Here is a 20,048-nt window from a genome sequence, read left to right on the forward strand (position 1 = left end):
AGCCTCCCAAATTGTTGGGATCATAGGTATGCTCCATTGTACCCGGTTTCTAAAGACATTTTGTTCCAGAAAATATCATTATTAGCTCAATGGGAAATACGAGCTCAACATTCTATATACACCTAATTTGATTGGTATTTTTGTTTTGTTTTGGTTTGGTTTGATTTCATTTGGTTTGGTTTTTTGGCAGTGCTGGGTATGGAGCCCAGAGTCTTGTACGTGCTAGGCAAGCCCTCTACCACTGAGCTACACCCCCGACCCTAATTAAAAAAGAAGAAAAATAAGAAAACTAAGCATAAAGACCAACAAGTAAATTCTGACCTGTGATCCAGATCCTTCCCTTCATCTTCCAGGACCTTGTTTTAATGAAGTGGGTTTTGTCCTCCTCTCTATCTTTCACATGTAAGCACCTTCTCTGTGGAATAATAGCATCCTTGAAAAGATCGTTATGAGGATTATAAATGTATGTGTCGCAGGGTCCCCAAGACCACCCTTGGATTCATTGATTCATTACAGAATTCAGTAAGAGCTCTTACACCTATGGTTTCATTTTATTGAAGTAGAAGGAAATTAAATCCAGTAAACTTAAGGGTCATGTAGGTGGACTCCAGAGCAGGCAGATCTTGCAGCTGGCATCTCCCATGGGGTTGTGCAGACAACACTGAATTCTCCTGGCATAGATGTGTGACAGTTGCACAGAGAACCGCCACCAGGAGTCTTGTGCAAGCCTCGTTGTCTTGGGTATCACGGGGGGTCAGCGTAGGAAAGGAGCACACAGGAGGCTGACCTTAGATGTCTTTCTTTAGCCCCTCCAGAAGTCAGGCTAATGTAGTCTGGCCCACAGCTCCTACCAAATTGCATTGTTCACATAAGCCAATGGCGTGGCCAAATCCCCAGTAATGCAAAGGCATCAGGCAGAGGGATCGAGGCCCAAGAGCTTATCTTCCAGGAGCTGGCCAAGGGCTAGTCTTTTCTTTGAAATGTGCAGAGTTTGAATAACTCAGACATACTGAGTAAAACCTTTCCTGCACAATGTCTGATACATGCCGTCTGCTGGGGGGATAATAGTTTCCCACTTCCTCCATGGCCTAAGAAAACTATAATTTAAAAAAAAAATGAATTGACAACTTCCTTTACCCAGTATGCTGCGTCACACCACCAACCCGTCTTCATTCCTCTTCACTGTGGATTTTCATTCTTTTCTCCTAGTTCTCTTTTGGTGTTAGGGATTAAACCCAGGAGTACTTTACCTCTGAGCCACATCCCCGGCCCTTTTATTTTTTATTTAGAGACAGGGTCTCACTAAGTTGCTTAGGGCCTCGCTTAGTTGCTCAGGCCAGCCTGGAACTTGCAATCCTCCTGCCTTAGTCTCCCAAACTGCCAGGATTGCAGACTGTGCCACCTTTTCTCCCAGTTCTTAGTCTTTACATATATATGATTTTACCTCTTTGGGAGTTGCTTTTCTTTTTTCTTTTTTTTTTTTTTTAAGAGAGAGTGAGAGAGGAGAGAGAGAGAGAGAGAGAGAGAGAGAATTTTTTTTTTAATATTTATTTTTTAGTTCTCGGCAGACACAACATCTCTGTTGGTATGTGGTGCTGAGGATCGAACCCGGGCCGCACGCATGCCAGGCGAGCGCGCTACCGCTTGAGCCACATCCCCAGTCCTGCTTTTCTTTTTTACTAAATAAAATTCTTTTTTCCAAATGGCTATATCTTCATTGTTGTCATTTGTAGTGGCTATGAACTGTAACTTATTTAAACCTTTTTTGTTTTTGTTAGATGTTTAAATGGTTTACAATTGTTGGCAATAAATGGCTATGCACATGTATCTTTTCTGTATATAATTTGTAAATATTTTTATTTTAAGCTAATTATAAAGGCAATTAAGCTGCCTGTGAATAATTAGAAAAGTAGGAGGAAAATCTTTCAACCAAGAAATAGCAACTGCTGGGCTGGGGTTGTAGCTCAGTGGTAGAGCAGTTGCCTAGCATGTGTGTAGTCCTGGGTTCGATCTTCAGCACCACATAAAAAATAAATAAAGGTATTGTGTCCAACTACAACTAAAAAATAAATATGAAAGAAATAGCAGCTGCTAGCCATGGTGACACACACCTGTAATCCCAACTACCCAGGAGGCCGAGGCAGGAGGATTACGAGTTCAAGGCCAGCCTCTGCAATAGTGATAAATGAGATTATTTGGACATTCATTTGTTATTTTGCTTTTAAAATTTACATCTTTGTGAAGGCCATCTGTTACTCTTCATCCCCCAACCACTATACTCATTAGCATTTACCCTGGCAACCACAGATTTACTTTCTGTTTGTATGGATTTGCCTATCTAAGTGGACAGGACATTTCAAATAGAATTACACAGTGTGTGGTCATTTGTGATTGACTTCTTTCATTAGCATGTTTTCAAGGTTCATCCACATCATAGTATGAATCAGTACTTTATTCCTTTTTATGGCTGAATAATAGTTCATTATATGAATAGACCACAATTTGTTTATCCATTTGTCAGCTATGGACTTTTGAGTTGTTTTCATGATTTTGCTCTGATAAATAATGCTGATGTGAACATTCATGAACAGCTCTTTATGGGGCATGTTTACAGTTCTCTTGAAAATACACCTGAGAGAAGTAGTTTGTATTTTCTTTTTTATAATAGCAATACATGTGTATATGAGGTGGTATCTTATTGTGTTTTTTTTTTTAAAGAGAGAGAGAGAGAGAGAGAGAGAGAGAGAGAGAATTTTAATATTTATTTTTAGTTCTCGGCGGACACAACATCTTTGTTGGTATGTGGTGCTGAGGATCGAACCCGGGCCGCACGCATGCCAGGCGAGCGCGCTACCGCTTGAGCCACATCCCCAGCCCCTCTTATTGTGTTTTTCACTTCATTTTCCACTAACTAATGATATTAAGCATCTTTTCATATATTTTTGGTCGTTTTTGTATTTTCTTTGGAGGTAGTATGGTTAATATCTATTTGTATTATGCGTAAGTTGTACTTTGTTGGTTTTTTAAAAAATAATCGTGGTTATTGTAAAAACTATACATTTTAAATATAAAGTGACAATTATGAGAATGAGATTGTCCCTGCCTCAGGGTTTCTTGTTTTTTGTTTTTTTTTTTTGCTTAGTGACTTTTCTGAACTAATTCTGTGAAATCTGCTGCTTGCTGTGTGAAGCCGCTGAGGTCTCTCCTCAGCTTAGTGGTCAGCTAATGATTGACAGGCTTCCTTATTAGGGGTTTTGAACCAGACAGCTTCTGGTCCCTCCTGAGGGCACCGTGTGCATACTGAGGCACATCTGCCACATTGAGCAAGGCAGTTTGCAATCCTGGCCTAGATTTCACTTCATGGTCTTACAGAACCTCAAAGGTAACTATATATGTGAGTGCTTAGCCGCAGCCCCAGGTCTGAGCACACAGCTCTGGATATATGGATATATGCATAGCCTTACATATGCAGGTGGCCTGCTAAAGTCCCAAGAATGTAGGGGAGTTTTTAAGTCCTCCTTTGGATATCTAAGTCCTGGTTTTTCTTGTTAAGCTTTTTTTTTTTTTTTTTTTTTTGGAAGGGGCATGTAGAGACATCAGTGAAAACCACACAGCAAGTAACTCTGAAAATTCTCTCCTTCCCAAAAGCAAAAACTGTCAGAATCAACTTCTTCAAAATTATGGAAATTGACTGAAGCCTTATAGCAATCTGGAGAGTATTTATTCATTAAAATAGCTAAACCTCAGTAAGAAACAGCAATTTTTAGGGGCATTCGACCACTGAGCCACATCCCAGCTCTATTTTGTATTTTATTTGAAGACAGAGTCTCACTGAGTTGTTTAATACCTCACTTTTGCTGGCTTTGAACTCACCATCCTTCTGCTTCAGCCTCCTGAGCTGCTAGAATTATCCACGATCTACTGCCTCCACAGCCAGGATGTTCAATTTCTAATTGTTTTCTACAACTGTCTCTGAGGAACTGGCTGCGCACACTGAGTTCTGAGTGAGGTGATGTGAAGACAATGTAGGCAGTGGGGTCTTGCAGAGACCCGCCAGTAAGGTCAAGTAATGGTGACTCTCAGGGAATGGCTTGAAGGAGCTCCAGCCCCGTCTCGCCTGCTCCATAGGTTACCAGGCTGCTGGTTTTCAGGGCTAACCTGAGCTTGGGGTTGGGTGGGAATCAGAATACACAAGATAAAATAGCAGAGAGCTTGCTGTTTCTTACTGAGGTTTAGCCATTTTAATGAGTAAATGCTCTCCAGATTGCTGTAAGGCTTCAGTCAATTTCCATAATTTTGAAGAAGTTGATTCTGACAGTTTTTGCTTTTAGGAAGGAGAGAATTTTCAGAGTTACTTGCTTTGTGGTTTTCACTGATATCACTATTACTTGCTTTTTACTTTGAAAATTAAATGGTTACTGTTTTTATTTGTGTACGTATTAGTATTTTGCAAAAAGAAAAGCCACTTTGTGTTTTAGTATTGTTATATAAATCAGCAATTTTTTTTAACAGAATCTTACTAGAAATCAAGAAGCTATTGCAAAAGAAATTAAGGAAGATGCTGATGCCTATAGGCGAAAAGTGGATCTTGAAGAACACATGTTTCGTAAGCTAATAGAAACTGGCCAGACTCAGAGCAGAAAGACCCAGAAGGTAAACATATGGCAAATTTAGTGTGTACATGGGAGGTAATTTTCCATCCATAGTTCTTTTAAGAGAACAAATTTAGAATAAATTGTGAAATTGAGATAATTTATTGCTTTGCTTCATTAATCCAAGTTCCTAGAGCCTCACATTGCTGTATTTATTTACAGGGTGGTTGCTTCATTGAAAGTCATATATGAGTGAGTCTCTTTCAGACTCTTTACAACTACTGTTTCAAAGGAAATAGAAACTTTACAAATTATGCTTTTCTGTCATGCTGTGTCTCAGAAATTTTCCCTAAATAGTTGAGGTCCCTGTCTCGTATGGAAGCCAGCACTTCCAGAGTATATTTGTGGAATTCTAATAACTTATTCAGTGAAGTGGGGGATGACCAAGTATTGGAAATGCTGTCCTAAAATAGGGGTTTTTTTAAATGCCAAATTTGAGGGTTTTGTACATTCTGAATCATTAAGAAACATTTCCAGTCTTATTTTATAGAATTTCTTACAGAGTATCCTTTCAGAAATGATGATTTAAATAAATTGAAATAAAACTTGAGGCATTCAAAAAAGATCTTTGTCTATTATACCTTTAGCAAAAAGTTAAATGGGTGTATGTCGGGGGTTGGTCCTCTTTCAAGAATCAGGAATGGTGTAGAGACCTTCTGTTCTGCAATAGTCCCTTAGCTTATTCACCCAAAATATTCCACTATTTTTTTTTTAATTGTAGACTTTTGTGAATCTGTAAAAATAGGCTCTTTTGACTCGTTTTCACGGTGTTGAAAACAAATATTACTAAATCCTACTCATCCCCTAGCCTAGAAGTTCTCACTCTTGCTATACATTAAAATCACTTACAGAGTGTTTTAAAATACCAATATCCAACTGCACCAGAGATGGATTTTACTGGTTTGTGGTGGGCCCTGGGAGTCAGTCTGTTTTAACACACCAGGTGACTGTGATATGCAACCAAGCTTATGAACAGCTGTCCTAGATACCTGGACACATGATTTTAGAGTCTGACATTGTTTCTGAATTTTTACAACTTTTCTTAGATAATTGAAGAAAATTTGGCAAAAGCTGAACAAGCATGCTTAAATACTGACTGGCAGATTCAAAATTTACATAGACAAAAATGTAATGATCTACAACGAAATGAAGGTTACCGAGAAGTAGCCAACCTCCTTCGGAAGAACAGAAGGAAAGAATCAGAGGTATTAAATGCAATGATGGAGGAGGAAGCTAAGAAGGTAAGAATCGTATTATAAATTTTTTATTAGATGAAGCATTTAAATATCAGAATAATACATAATCAGATGACAAAAGCATCAAACAAGTAATTTTAGTTGGGAAAAATAATCTAATTTTAATGGTTATTTCTCAGAGAAGTTATCTAATATTGATGCTACCTAAAAATTGTTAAGCATTTTTCTCATTTATTTTAGTGTGTCTCAATTTGTTAGCTCCTGGATTTGTTCTGGCTGATTGGGTAGTATTACCACTTTAATTTACCTGCTTTTTGGTTTTTGTTTGGTTGTTTGTTTTTTAAGTCTGTGGTAATATTATTATCCTTTTTTTTTTTAATTTTGTTTTTAGTTGCCAGTGGACCTTTATTTTATTTATTTATATGTGATGCTGAGAATTGAATCACCACACATGCTAGGCAAGTGCTCTACCACTGAGCTATAATCCTAGCCCCTCATTTTAATTTTTTTTGTTTGGGAATTTTTTGGTTTTAGAATTTTGGTTTTTGATTTGGGGTACTAAGGATTGAACCCAGGAACATTCTACCTCTGAGCTATATACCTAGCCCTTTTTAAATTTTTTTACTTTGAGACAGTGTCTTGCTAAGTTACTGAGGCTGGCCTCAAATTTGCAATGGTCCTACACTAGCCTCCCAAGTAGTTGGGATTACAGGCATGCCACCATCATGCCCAGCTTTACCTCATTCTTTATACTTACAAAAGATTTTGAATAAATAGAAAATGTTTGGAGCTGCTAATAACAAAACTCAAAATAGTAGTGACAAAATAGAAATGCTTTTCTTTCTCACAAGTTTGGAGATAAACAATTTCAAGCTACTGAGACTTCAAGGCTACCATGTTTCTTGGACTTTTCTGTACTGCTTCCTGGTGTATGGTTTTCATTCTCAATGATACCTTATCATCCAAGTTGACTGCTAGAGTTCCAGCCATCACATGTATATGCCAGACAACAGAAAGAAGTACAGAATCTTCTACCTCCCATCAGAGTCAGCTCTTTCTCAGGGTCCCTATTTTAGTCAGCTCTTTCACTACTATGACTGAAAGACCCAACCAGAACAATTGTAGAGGAGGAAAAGTGTATTTGAGGGCACATGGTTTCAGAGGTCTTAGTCCATAGAAGGCCAACTCCATTCCTCAGGGCTCAAGGTGAGACCTCATGGAAGAAGAATGTAGCAGAGGGAAACAGCTCACATGGTGATTAGTGATTAGGAAGGAGAGAGAGAGAGAGAGAGAGAGAGAGAGAGAGAGAGAGACACTCCACTTGCCAGATACAAATATAAATCCCAAAGCCACATCCCATTTCCCACCTCCTCCAGCCGCACCTTATCGCTTTAGTCACCACTTGGTTAATCCCAGTCAGGGTATAAATTCACTGATTGGGTTAAGACTCTTAAAATCCAGTCATTTCTCCTGTGAACCTTATTGTATGTGAGCTTCTGGGGGACTCCCTCACATCCAAATCATAGTAGTCCCATATCATATTTCTAACCAATTTGGTTGCAAAAGATTCTGGGAAATGTAGTTTTTAACAGGGTTTATTATGAACCTAAATAAAATTAAGATTTATTCTGAAAGTAGATTCAAAATGGATTTTGAAGAGACAGCCAAGAGTGTATGTCACACAGATGTATCTTTTGGTGACTTCTCCTAACAACTGGAGGCCCTGTGCTCTGTAGACTCTATCACAGATACCGTGGACTTTCCTAAGGGTTCTGCAGCTGGGGAGAGATGAGGCTCTAGATAACTGGCTTTAGTTCCTTCCTCCTTCTGCAGCTGCCTCAGGTGTCTATTCTGAAAGCTGCTAACCACATATTTCAGACAAGTTGCTATTCCAGAGTGTCCTACCACCTCCCAGTGGCAAGGGGCCCTGTGTAGAACCCTTCCTTTCAGGAACAGGGAAGGGGGTGTGGGGAGGAGTACTGTCCAGGACACTGAGGCTGTTATCTCAGGAGTACTGTGGTGGAAGCCCCCACCCCCACTCCCGTAGGATTGCTGATACTATGGCTGGACTGTGAAATTTGGTGCAATTATACTTGGGTAAAATAGTACATTTGAGAGTAGATGGAATCATTGTAAGGGCTTCTCACATTATGCAGAAATTCTTTGTGTTTGGATCCTGGGTTCTAAAGCTAACTTGACTTTTATGTAACCTTGGGGAATCCCCAGACTCAGTGCCATCATCAGGAACACCAAAGGGATGGGTCTCTGATTGTGTTTTATGATTCTTTAAAGCTTTTATTTAGTACATTGGTGTTCTCTTCATTAAAATGATATGAGTGTTTCCATATAAAAGCTGTAGCATTTCTAGAACATTAGCAAATATTATAATATTTTAAATCTATTATTTTAGTTATCCTCTGAGCTGATTTTAAGGTGATGGTCATTTTCTTATTTTCTGGGGAAGAAATCAGGGGACTAATAGAAATTACTTGACTTCCTTGTGGTCAAGGTATATGCCAGAGCTGGACAAAGAATTAATTATCTGAATTTTGTTGACTTTTTTTACTAAGGCATAGCATTAAAATTAAATAAAATTAATCACCATTAATACAAAACCAGCTTAGACTCCTAAGATTTGAAGCACATGGAAATGAATGGTTGTTTCTACAATGGTTGGGTTGGCTATGGGTTCCATGGCCCTTAGAGGTGCTGAATACTACACAGAATGTGCCTCTGTTCCCAGAGTTCTTCCATAGCTATGGGATACCACACCTGCCCAGTTCCCATAATACCAAGCAGATAGTGTGCACCCTGAGACTGTGAAGGAGGAAGAGTAGAGGAAAAGATAAGAGTTTGTGTTACCACAATTTTTATGTGATCTGTTTTCACCACTTACTTTTATGTAGTGGAAGGAAGCTGAAGAAAAAGGGTTTCATTTGAGATCAGAAAAGAAAGCTTCTGCCCTTTCGGATGAATCCAGAAAGTGGTTTTTACAGCAGGAGATGAGTGCTGCCTTAGAACATGCTGAAAATCCATGTAATAAAGGTGAGTGTCATTGAGTGTCCTTTATACTGTCACACATTCCTCTTTTCTGTTCTCATGAATAATTCATAGAGGTGTATTTTGGCACTTTCATTCAAACTATGCACTGCTAAGAGGTAATCACTAGTTACTTTTTTCTTTTGGGGGAGGAGCAGGAAAGGGTGAGCTGAGGAGGTGGTTATGTTTAAAAACAAAGCTCTGATCAAGAACAGTGTTTCGCCTTTCCTGTAGGACAGTTTCCTGTAGGACTTTCCGTGGATCCATGGCCCCTTGACATCCTCTTAATCTTCTAGAATGTGATTTGTTCCCAAAGTGCTACTTATAATTATTTTAGTAAAAATATGTGCTTTGCCAATATCTGGCCCTCAGAATAATAGTATATTAATGTATATCTTAGAGATCTTCCTATAGGATCTAATCAAACATTAGACTTTTGTTACAAGGACTACAAAATCAACTGAAAAAATGAAAATCATAATTTATATATTATAATTTAAAATTCTAAAATAGAGTACAGATACAGGAAAATTTTATTATGTTGTATTGTTTCAGTCTTTTATAATGTATATGCATTCTTTTTAAAATCACAGCTTTGCTGATGTATAATTCACGTATCATACAATTTACCTATTTTATAGTGTACAATGTGTTGTATTACTGTATGTTAAGAAATCTATTCAGAGCTGTGCAACTATCACCACAAGCAATTTTAGAACTTTTTTTGACACCTCAAAATAAACTCTGTACCAATTAAAAGTTATTCGCCTCTTCCCCTCACTCCCCACCAGCTGCTGGCAACTACTGATCTACTTGTGGTCACTAGATTTTTCTCTTCAGGAGATTTCATGTAAATGGAGTCCTACAATATATGGTCTTTGTGTCTTGTTCTTTTACTTGGCATAATGTTTTGAGCTTCAACCACAAATCTGAAAAGTAAAAATCTAGGTTAGATGCTGTCATCAGTTACTCATTCCTACTTTGGCAACCCCTCATTACCTCTCATGCTTGAGATTTAGTGGTCTCAGTTGCATCAAAAATAGTATTTGGGAGAGGTGGGGAGAGAATGTGACTTTGCACAAATTAAATATTTAAAACTGGCTCACAAAAGATACTGTCTTCTGGAGCTATCTTTTCTCCCTGACCCTTTCATTCTTACTCCTGTTTTAGAAAGGAAAAACTTTTTGAATCTTTTCAAGAACCTACATATTTAGAAATAGAAAAATGTGGGAAACTTCAGGAAGCTTCCATCATCATTGGTCTAACAACATACTTCTGTCTGCCTCCATAATGGCTCCCCTCCTGCTACCTAAAGTTTAACCCTCCTAAGCTTTACCAGTGAGAGAATTTGTTAATAAGCATCCAGTTTTGTAAACCCCTAAAGAACTGTCAGTCATTTCTTTAATCAGGATGTATAATTTAGTCATAGTCATGTGACCCTAAAACCAGAAGATAATTGGCTACAGTTAGGAAGGCATTTTGATTGGAGATGCTCAGCGTTGGTTTCTCACTCAGGCCCCAGAAGACAGGTACCAGGACGTAGCAAACAGTCTGCATGTGCCAAGGACAGAAGATTTACTTAACATTTTTGCCTAGTATTGAAACTTTATCAGCAATGTCAGGAAATTCTTACTATCTTTCAGAAGACAGAACTTTCTGGTTCTTGCCTGGACGTCCCTAAAATCCCAGGCCTAGAAACTTAATTTTAAAATGGCAAAGCATGTGAATAGACATTTCTCCAGAGAAGATACAAAAAATGGCCAGATGCACATGGAAAACATGTCCACTTTATTAATCGTTAGGGAAAGGGAAATGAAATAAAAACCACGAAGGGATACCACTCCACACCCTCTAGGTTGGCTATAGTCAAAAAGACAAATAGTAAAGGGTTGGTGAGGATCAGAGAGATGGGGACAGTGCTGCAGGGAGTGTAAAATGGTGCCATCACTTTGGAAGTTAGTTTGACAGTTCCTCAGAAGGTTAACCCAAGTAGTGCATCCCCTAGGTATGTCTCCCAGAGAATCAAAAGCATGTGTTTGTGTAAAAACTTATTCGTGAATATTTGTGGCATCATTATTTGAAACAGTCAAAATAGAAACAACCCAGAGATCCTTTAAATGAGGAATGGATAAACAATGGGATATATCCATAGAACAGAATCTTACTCATTTATAAAGACAAGTGAGTGCTGATCCATGGTACAAAATGGGTGAACTTCAGGACTGTGGCGGCAGCTCATGGAGGGGTGGGTGCTTGCCCAGCATGCACAGGGCTCTAGGTTTCATTCCCAATACCACCAAAAAAAAAGAAAACTGAACCTTAAACCCCACGATACATTAAAAAAAAAAAAATACCTAAAAGGCCACATATTATGTGATCCTGTTCATATAAAACGTACAGAATTGGAAAATCTGTGGAGATCAGAGTAGTTAGTGGTTGGCTGGAAGTAAAAAGGATGTGGAGTTTCTTTTGGGGTGATGAAAATGTTCTAAAATTAGTGGTGACAGTTGTACAACTCTGAATAACTCTGAATATATTAATAACACTGAATTGTGCACTGGGAAAGTATCCAGTTTGTGTGTGGGGGTATGGATTATATATTAATGAAACTGTTGCTTAAAGAAAGACATCAGTAAATGCTGTTGCTGAGTAAGGCCACTGGACCAGGTTTCAAAATCACTGGGCCTTGAAGAAAGGGGAGAGTGTAGAGAAGCAGGATGACACTTGAGACAGAGAGGGTGCACCCCACTCAGGACAGGCCCACTGTGTGGGTGTGAACACGAGGGTCTCAGTACACTCAGCTGCTGTCACTGAGCTGTGTGCCTCTGGTTAGTTTATTTAACCACTTGAATTTGGATTAACTCAGGAATATTTACTGGTCTTCAGTTTTATATTTGTGAAATGAGAAGATTATAGACTTGGTGATCTTTAATTTTGTTACAATCCTAACATTGCGTTATACTGTTTTGTAACCACTTATTGTTTCTGGACCTCTTTGGGAAACATCTCCCAAAACATGCACATATACATACGCAAACGAAATTTTTCCTTATGTTTATGTGAATTGGTTAACCAAAAACTTCCATGAATTTCAGTTGTTCATGAAGAACTTGTTAATTGTGATTAAACAATGGTAGGAAGTTGCCTGTCTTAGTGATTTAAGTTAGGCAAGCTGGAGCAAAGAACTTGGGTTCACTCTAGCCCTAGCCATCTCGGAAAAGATAGATAATAAGGACTTCAATGCCAGCCTGGGAGGGGGGGGGTCCTTCTCCTGTTGCTGTAAGTCTGCCTCCTAGGCAAGGAACTTGGGGTCAGGGTTGGACAAGGCAGGAATTTAGTTGTACCTTTTTATTCCTTTTGAATCTTTCAGTATATATAATAACAATTCATTATATAAACACTAATTCAAAATAATAAAAAGGCCAGCACAGTGGCTCCTGCCTATAGTCCCAGCCACCCAGGAGGCTGAAGCAGGAAGATTGCCAAGTTCAAGACAGCCTTGGCAATTTAGACACCGACTCAAAAAAAAAATTTTTTTTTTTGTTTTGTTTTTAAAAGCTGGGAATGTAGCTCAGTCCTTGCCTAGCATGTGCAAGGCCCTGGGTTCAACCCCCAACACCACAAAACAATAATAATAAATAAAGTGATAAAGAATTACCTTTGGAGCCTTAGATACATTAAATTAAGAAAAACAAAAGCAAGTTGCAATACAGAAAGTATAGGAACTTTCACTTTTCCTCTATTCCTTATATGTCCAAAATTGTTACAATTAACATTTGTTATTTTTCATAAATCAAAGATTTTTTTAAATTCACATATCCAGGACCTCACAAATGCAATTTAATTTGACAGTGTTTGAAATATTGCTGTGGGCAAAGGGAACCACTGGTTATTTGAACAGAGATAATATTTACCAGACAGCCCCTGGGGAAGGTGAATTAAACGCAGTGGCCAGTGTTTTGGAGGACAGAGGAGAGGCAACTGGGAGATGTGGACTCTGGAAGGGGGGAAGGCCGACTTGTGCTGCACCCCCTGTGCTGGGGCACTTGGAGGCTGGCGAGCTTGTCACCGCACTCCATTTTCTATTCCTTCCACGTGTAAAGAGGTCGACTCTTGGTCTCCTCTTGGTAAGTCTCTAGAAGCTGCTCTGGGCGCGGTGCAGGCGGTGTGGGCGACCTCCGCGCCGCGGCGCCCCTTCGCACACTCCAGCTCAAGTTAGTCAGTTGGTAATTAGATTTATCTTAATGCCTCATGAGCTAAACCTCGGAGTGAAAAGAGCAGGTGAAGTTTGCAGCAGGTGTCGCAGGGAGCCTCTGCCGGGCCGCGGCCGTGTGTGGAGGCTGGGCTGTGGTGGAGTGGCCAGGGAGAGGCCTGAGGTGGGTGTTAGGACGGGGTTTTTTCAAGGAAGACTTTGGTGTCACTGGATGTGAAGCTTTAGGAGTTAGGGGCAGTAAGAGAGCAGCTGAGAGGCCAGTGTCAGCCAGTGAGAGCACTTGATGAAAGTGGGAGGCGCCCCTGGGCTCCAGAGCTGGCTGGGCCTCGTCTCTGGAGGCTGCCCGGGGCCAGCCTCGCGGGGTGGGCTTGTGGTCGGGCCGCCGCGGCCCCGGCAGTGCTCGGCAAGGGCTTGCTGATCGCTTTCATAAGCACTTCCAGTAAACATTGGGGATCTCTACCCTAACATCTGTATTTTTTTAGCTATCTGTTGCCTTTTTGTTTTAGCTAGTGGTGTTTTTAAAAGATGTTATGACAATTTCAGCTGGGCTCTTAATTCTCACTGACTGTGCTTTACTTGTCTTCTGGCTGATGGTAGCATTTTTAAATTTATTCTAATTAGTTCTACATCACATTTTCTTTATCCATTCATCTGTTTAAGGGCATCTAGGTTGGTTCCATAGTTTATCTGTTGTGAGTTGAGCTGCTATAAACATTGATGTGGCTGCATCACTGTAATATGCTGACTTTAAGTCCTTTGGGTAGAAACCGAGGAAGGGGATAACTGGGTCAAATGATGGTTCCATTCCAAGTTTTCTGAGGAATCTCCATACCACTCTCCATAACAGTTGTACCAATTTGCCTTCCTACCAGCAATGTATGAGTGTACCTTTTTCCCCACGTCCTCACCAACATTTGTTGTTGTTTGTATTCTTGATAATTGCCTTTCTGACTGGGGTGAGATGAAATCTTAGAATACTTTGGATTTGCATTTCTCTAATTGCTAAAGATGTTGAACATTTTTCATATATTTGTTGATCGATTGTATTTCTTCTGTGAAGTGTCTGTTCAGTTCCTTAGCCCATTTATTAATTGGATTATTTGTTTTTTTGGTATTGTTTTGAGTTCTTTATATATCCTGGAGATTAATGCTCTGAGGTTCATGTGGTAAAGATTTTCTCCCATTCTTAGGCTCTCTCTTCATGTTATTGTTTCCTTTGTTGAGAAGAAGTTTCTTAGGTTGATGCCATCGCATTTATTGATTCTTGATTTTGCTTCTTGCACTTCAGGAGTCTCGTTAAGGAAGACAGATCCTACGCAACATTTAATGGTGGTAGCATTTTTTCAGAATAGAAAAGAAAGTGTTTAACCATCCTGACAATTTTGCGTGTGTGTGTGCGCGCGCTGGGGATTGAACCCAGGGCCTTGTGCATGCAAGGCAAGCACTCTACCAACTGAGCTGTATCCCCAGTCTGACAATTTTAATTTACTAGGGACCACTGGCATTAGTAAAGGCTTTCTGCTCCTTCCTGAACATCCTCTCTACCTCATTTTTGCAGCAGAAGTGCTCCAGTTGCAAAATGAACGGGTTACGTTGAGCAGTTTGCCTAGAACCTCAGAATTAAATGACATTTCTGATATGGATTCCTCAACACAGAGTAAGTTGATAAGCAAGAAAGATTTCTTCTATCATTTTTTATTTAACAATATTTAAGCAAAATTGTGGTTGCAATGATATTTATAGAATGTCAGTGCTGGTTTCTTAGGTCCCTGATAGCAGAAAACCTAAAATGGAGTCAGCAAGAATCCCACGTGTTTCCAGCTAGAGGAAAAACCAGATACAGACCAACTCCAGATAAAGAAAGTCTGCAGAATGCATTCATGCCACTCCATTTCTTTATATCAGTATTGCTGCCCCAAAAGAGGTAGAAGCCCTAACTGAAGGCCCTAAATTAATAATATGAGGTTTGTAACTGCTTTCACATCCTTTCAAAAAGAAAACTTCACTACCACATATGTGAATTTTCTTGTGTCTTCCTCTGCAGCCATTGGGAGGAGTCCATGCTACATCAGGTGCACTGCTGCCAATGAAAGGCTTTGTGCTGGCTAGTGGGTGACTTCAGATTCCTTGGCTTGATGCCCTGGGGGATCATGTTTATTTTTGGAAGGGACAGGGTGGCATCTTAGAGCAGTATAGTCACACTAACCCATAAAGGAGCTAACAAGTATATTACTAACTGTGGAAAGGGGAGAAGGGACAGGAAACTGTAATGTTAGACATTTCTTTCAGCTGACGTTTTCAATAGATGAAGCAGAATTTAAGGAGGTCTTTGAGTTCTTTTAAAAGAACAAAATTTTATGCAAAGTCTCCAAAAGATGAGCTTTATAAGAAATATTTCTCTTTTTTAAACTATAATAATATTTTAATAAATTATACAAAAAAGATGAGACAAATGTGCATTTGTGGAATTGCATGTTGGTAAGGCCAGATCCCTGCAGAAGGTTCCTTCTGCTGTGAATGTGTACATCTAGTTGTCTCCCTCTTAGAGCAGACATTTACTTTCCTCATACACCACCCATGGGAGGAGGGCTGGGACCACAAAGATGATTGATTTGACCCATTCTTCAGGGAGGGTTTCCTATTGACCGTCTTCCATTGTCAAATCTGGAATCAAATGAGTTTCTGTAGCCTCTTTTGTTTTCAAAAGGAAAGTTGAGGAAGTTTTGAAGAACAAAATCACAAATTCAACTGTTCCCCAAAAGAAATGTGTTATCAAAGACAGTGTCCCTGAGGACTCCTACGGCACTTGTCCATTCGAGCTGTAAACCATTGTGGCTTGGTTCTTGGCTTCCCAGTGACTTACAAGAAATATTTCTAATAATAAGTCATAAGATTCCAGTATTATGTGAAATATTTTTGTAACTCATAGTTATATATGCACCTACCTATAAATTCTGCTCCAGGGTATGAATTAGACTAAGAATCATTTGTGAATCAAATGAAATACAGAGATTCTCAACTGTTCTTATTCTGACACCTCAGAACTCCCTCTTTTTCTTCCTCACCACGTTTCACAGGCAGCCTTCACACCCCTTGGGCTGGCACTAGCCTCCTGCTTCAGCCTGCAGAGCAGCTGGGAGGGCAGGCCTGTGCTTCTCGCCCAACTAGAACTTCAGCTTTAACCAGACAATTCTAAATTTCAAACTGGAGTGAAAGAATTGGCTCAGTCTAGGTCGTTTGGGGAAAAGGAAAGTTCTTTGGGAGAAGAAAATAGTTTTTCAGGAATTGAAGCTGACTGGTTATGAAACTAAATTTCAGAAGTGTTTTTTTCTCCCAAATTCCATATTTACTAGCCCCTTATTCCACTTGAAATGGCCATTACTCTTAGACAAATTGTTGTATTTTAATCTTTGCTATTAAGAACATTGGTTTGTTTATTTTGTTATTGGGAAAGCAGTCATGGAACACACTTCACAGTGACTAGAAATGACTTTTCTCGTTATCATTGACATCATAGTGAGGATGCTTACTGTTTTGAAGAACACAAATTCTTAGTCATGCTTGGTTCCTAATGTATAAATTTTATAAATGCTAAATCACTTAAAATATACAAGTTTGCTGATAGCATTTCTTCAGTTCTATAAATAAATATTTGAATTGTAAATGGAACTACTTAGGGGCAGGTAATTCATTCAGCTTTTTGTTTAAGAAGCCTCGTTTTTACAATATTCATTTTATTATTAAGGTTTGCAGCACATTACCTTCAAAATAATTACTCTATCATTGCTAACATCAGAAAATTCAACTGCTAGTAATATTAAATTTTGTTTTCAAGTTTCTTTAAATAGAAAAACAAGAGAATGGGACAGCACGGAGCAGAATCTTATCAAGAAAGTAAGAAATCTCCGCCAGAGGCTCACCGAGCAAGCTCGTGAGAGATGTCGGACCCCTCACCTTTTAGCTACATAAAGACATGTCACCTCAAGATAGTCAGAGGGAGATACCTATTTGCAATCAATGACACTGATTTTTATATTGTTTATTTTAAATTCCTATGGAGACCATCCTTCTGTATAGAAAAAAATGTGTTCATAAAAATTATGTTTTCTATTTAATTCTAATACTTTCTGACTTATAAATGACTTTTTGAACTTTTCACAGTAAAAGGTTTTTGGAAACTCTTAAAGCTGTTGGGCTCTCAGTTGCAAAGACCAGCTTCAGCAATTTTAGCAATGAAAGTTTACTTTAAAGATAAATGAAGGGGCTGGGGCTGAGGCTCAGGGGTGGAGCGCTCACCTGGCACGTACAGGGGCACTGGGTTCAATCCTCAGCACCACATAAAAATGAATAAATAAAGGTATGTGTTCAACTACAAATAAAAAAAATAAAAAATAAGAAAGATAAATGGATAGAGCTGGGGTTGTGGCTCAGCAGTAGCGCACTCGCCTAGCACATGCGAGGCCCTGGGTCCAATCCTCAGCACCACATAAAAATAAATAAATAAAATAAAGATATTATGTCCAACTACAACTAAAAACTAAAAATTTAAAAAAAAAAAAAAAAGATAAAAGGAGAGGGCTAGGGGTGTGGCCCAGTGTAGAGCGCTTTCCTAACGTGTGAGGCACTGGATTTGATTCTCAGCCCCGCATATAAATAAATGAATAGAATAAAGATCCATCAACATTTTTAAAATAAATGGAGAAATAAAGCCCAAAAAACCATCTCAGCAACATGCAACCAGGACTGAGAGAACTCAGCAGCAGCTGGAGGCTCCATCAGCGTGGACTTGGCCCTCCTGCCCCCGTGTCACCACAGCAGAATCTCCTCTGCCAGTGACCCCACCACAACCACAGACATCTCAAGCTCTGCTTCTCTGGCCCTCTGCGTGCTGCTCTCAGCAGAGCTGTCTGCTGGTCCTCCTCATCTCGTCGCTCCCAGCAGGGCTACCCAAGATTTCATGAACCTTGCTCCCCCATTTTTAAAGGGAGAATAGAAACAGCTCCCAGCCTTTATGTGAGGACTACATAGATGAGGCATGTGCAGTTCTTTACCCAGTGCTCAGCATACAATGCATGTGCAGCACAGTAGTCATTTTTTTTCCCTGGGGTCTCAACACATAAGCTTACAGTGAACCAATTCTCTTAGTCGTGTTCTCTTACCAAAGTACTAAAATAATATCCTGTCACTGCTAGGCATTGGTTTCCCAAGAGTAGTTTCTTCAGCCTAATTTTCTGTACATTTTCAGTGGTTATAATATATGCCTTCATGGGTCAGGCTGGTGTGTTTTGCAACAGGAGTCACAGGGTATGAAATATATAGGGTGTGATGGGAACTTGGATGAACTAGAAATTGCTTGTTCACCTAAAAGCATGCAGAGTCTAAAACTGTTGTGATTCTGCCTGCAGGAATCAGCTGTGTATTGCCAACTTTTACCTCTCTCCCAGGTCCTCTTTTTCTAAAATTTATACTAAGATTGGTTTTGCAACTATACACACATACGGCTTTATAATGTATCACAATTGTTTCTTAAAAAGTTGATTTTTAAAAATGAGTTCTGATTGCTCAACCATATGAAGTTCTTTTTAATCACATTCTTCCAGTTTTCTCTGGGCTACGTTTCTCCCAACAACGATCTTGATAAAGTCACTGCCTTAGCAGATTTCAGATATTTGGCTGAGTCTCTCTCTAGTCATATGTGCTTGGTTGGCATTTCTAAGACTGTCATGTCTGCTGAAGTACATAAAGTATGTTTCTGATTATGTCTTCTTGGCATCACAGACTCAATCTTACCCCAGTCACTTTAAAATGAGAATTCTCTGGGATCGAATAAGGGTTGAGCCTGACACAATGGCTTTATTTAGAAAGTTTCTCTCCAATACTCCCTTGAATTTGTGTAAGAAGAGCAATACCTAAATGCCTTTTTATGTTTTTTACTTTCAGAAGGTTTCCATCTTGTGCAAACTGGACCATGTTAGATAAGTGTTGGGCTTCAGCTAAATCTCTCTCCATCTCTGTCTACACTTGAGGGGGTTTTTCAGTGAATTAAATGGTATTGAATAGGATATTAACTCGAGTTGAGGCCTTTTCATATTTTACATTCACAGAGTTTTTCTCCAGTATGAATTCTGTAATGTTGAGCAAGATTCGAATGTTTCCACAGTGGTACGTGTTGACCACAACAGAACTGTGTATAAGGCTTGGTTTATGAATACAGATGAACTTATCAGAAATTCTGAATTTAATGTTTAATCTCATCATATCAGTCTAGGTCCATTCAGGAGACAAACCACACAATGAGGGAGGTATAACATAAGAGACTTGTTAAGCTGATGGGAAGCAACTATGAAGAAGTAAAGAGAACTCTAAAGGGTGCCACAGATGGAGGGGGATCTCTCAAGGAAGGACGGCCTTGGAAAGGGAGCCCCCTTCTGTTCCAAGGCTCAGGGTCAGATATGTCCAAGAAGGGGTGGAGAATGGAGTGGTTCACGGGTTGTCCAGGCCAGAGCTAGTCCACATCCACAGCACGTCATCCAAAGCTGGTGGGTAAAAGTGCATAAGGTATCAGGACCCCTCCTCAGGCTGGAGTGTGGCCTGGTGTGTGCACTGTGCAATCAAGAGGACCACAGGAAACAATCCTCAGCCACAGGCAGTCCAAGGCTGATGTGCAGGTGCTCAGAGTGCATCAGGATGCTGCTACTCACCTGGAACATGCCAGTGTCATCAAAGGACTGCAGTGAAGTGGTCATCGAACTGGGGCAGTCAAGAGCAATGGAGTGAAGGAGCAGACTGCACTTCCCTGGGGCACATGACTACAGAAGAGCACCCCTGAATCTCCCACCCATGCTAACTCTGAGGGGCTATGAAGCTGGAGCAAGTCAGCTGAGCAGCACAGTGGAGTTAGGAAGAGAAGCCCCATTCCCTCAGTGTCCCTCCAGCACCCTCTATTGA

The 20,048-nt window shown here is 39.7% G+C and overlaps 1 protein-coding gene across 3 annotated transcripts in view; it reads left to right on the forward strand.

Moving 5' to 3' along the window:
• The window catches only part of TBC1D31 (TBC1 domain family member 31), a 77,310-nt gene extending 58,672 nt beyond the window's left edge, over positions 1–18,638 (forward strand). The window contains exons 17-21 of one of the 3 annotated variants that reach the window (XM_081266202.1): positions 4,513–4,653; positions 5,699–5,893; positions 8,755–8,893; positions 14,659–14,757; positions 16,936–18,638. In XM_081266202.1, the coding sequence (XP_081122328.1) occupies positions 4,513–4,653; positions 5,699–5,893; positions 8,755–8,893; positions 14,659–14,757; positions 16,936–17,069 (708 nt within the window). In that variant the 3' untranslated portion in view covers positions 17,070–18,638. The remainder of the gene's footprint in view (positions 1–4,512; positions 4,654–5,698; positions 5,894–8,754; positions 8,894–14,658; positions 14,758–16,935) is intronic. The other 2 variants (XM_081266201.1, XM_081266200.1) reach the window with 2 other exon arrangements.
• The last annotated feature ends 1,410 nt before the right edge of the window (positions 18,639–20,048 follow it).

Source organism: Spermophilus citellus, assembly GCF_964194105.1.
Source record: "Spermophilus citellus genome assembly, chromosome: 14".
Classification (NCBI taxonomy): domain Eukaryota; kingdom Metazoa; phylum Chordata; class Mammalia; order Rodentia; family Sciuridae; genus Spermophilus; species Spermophilus citellus.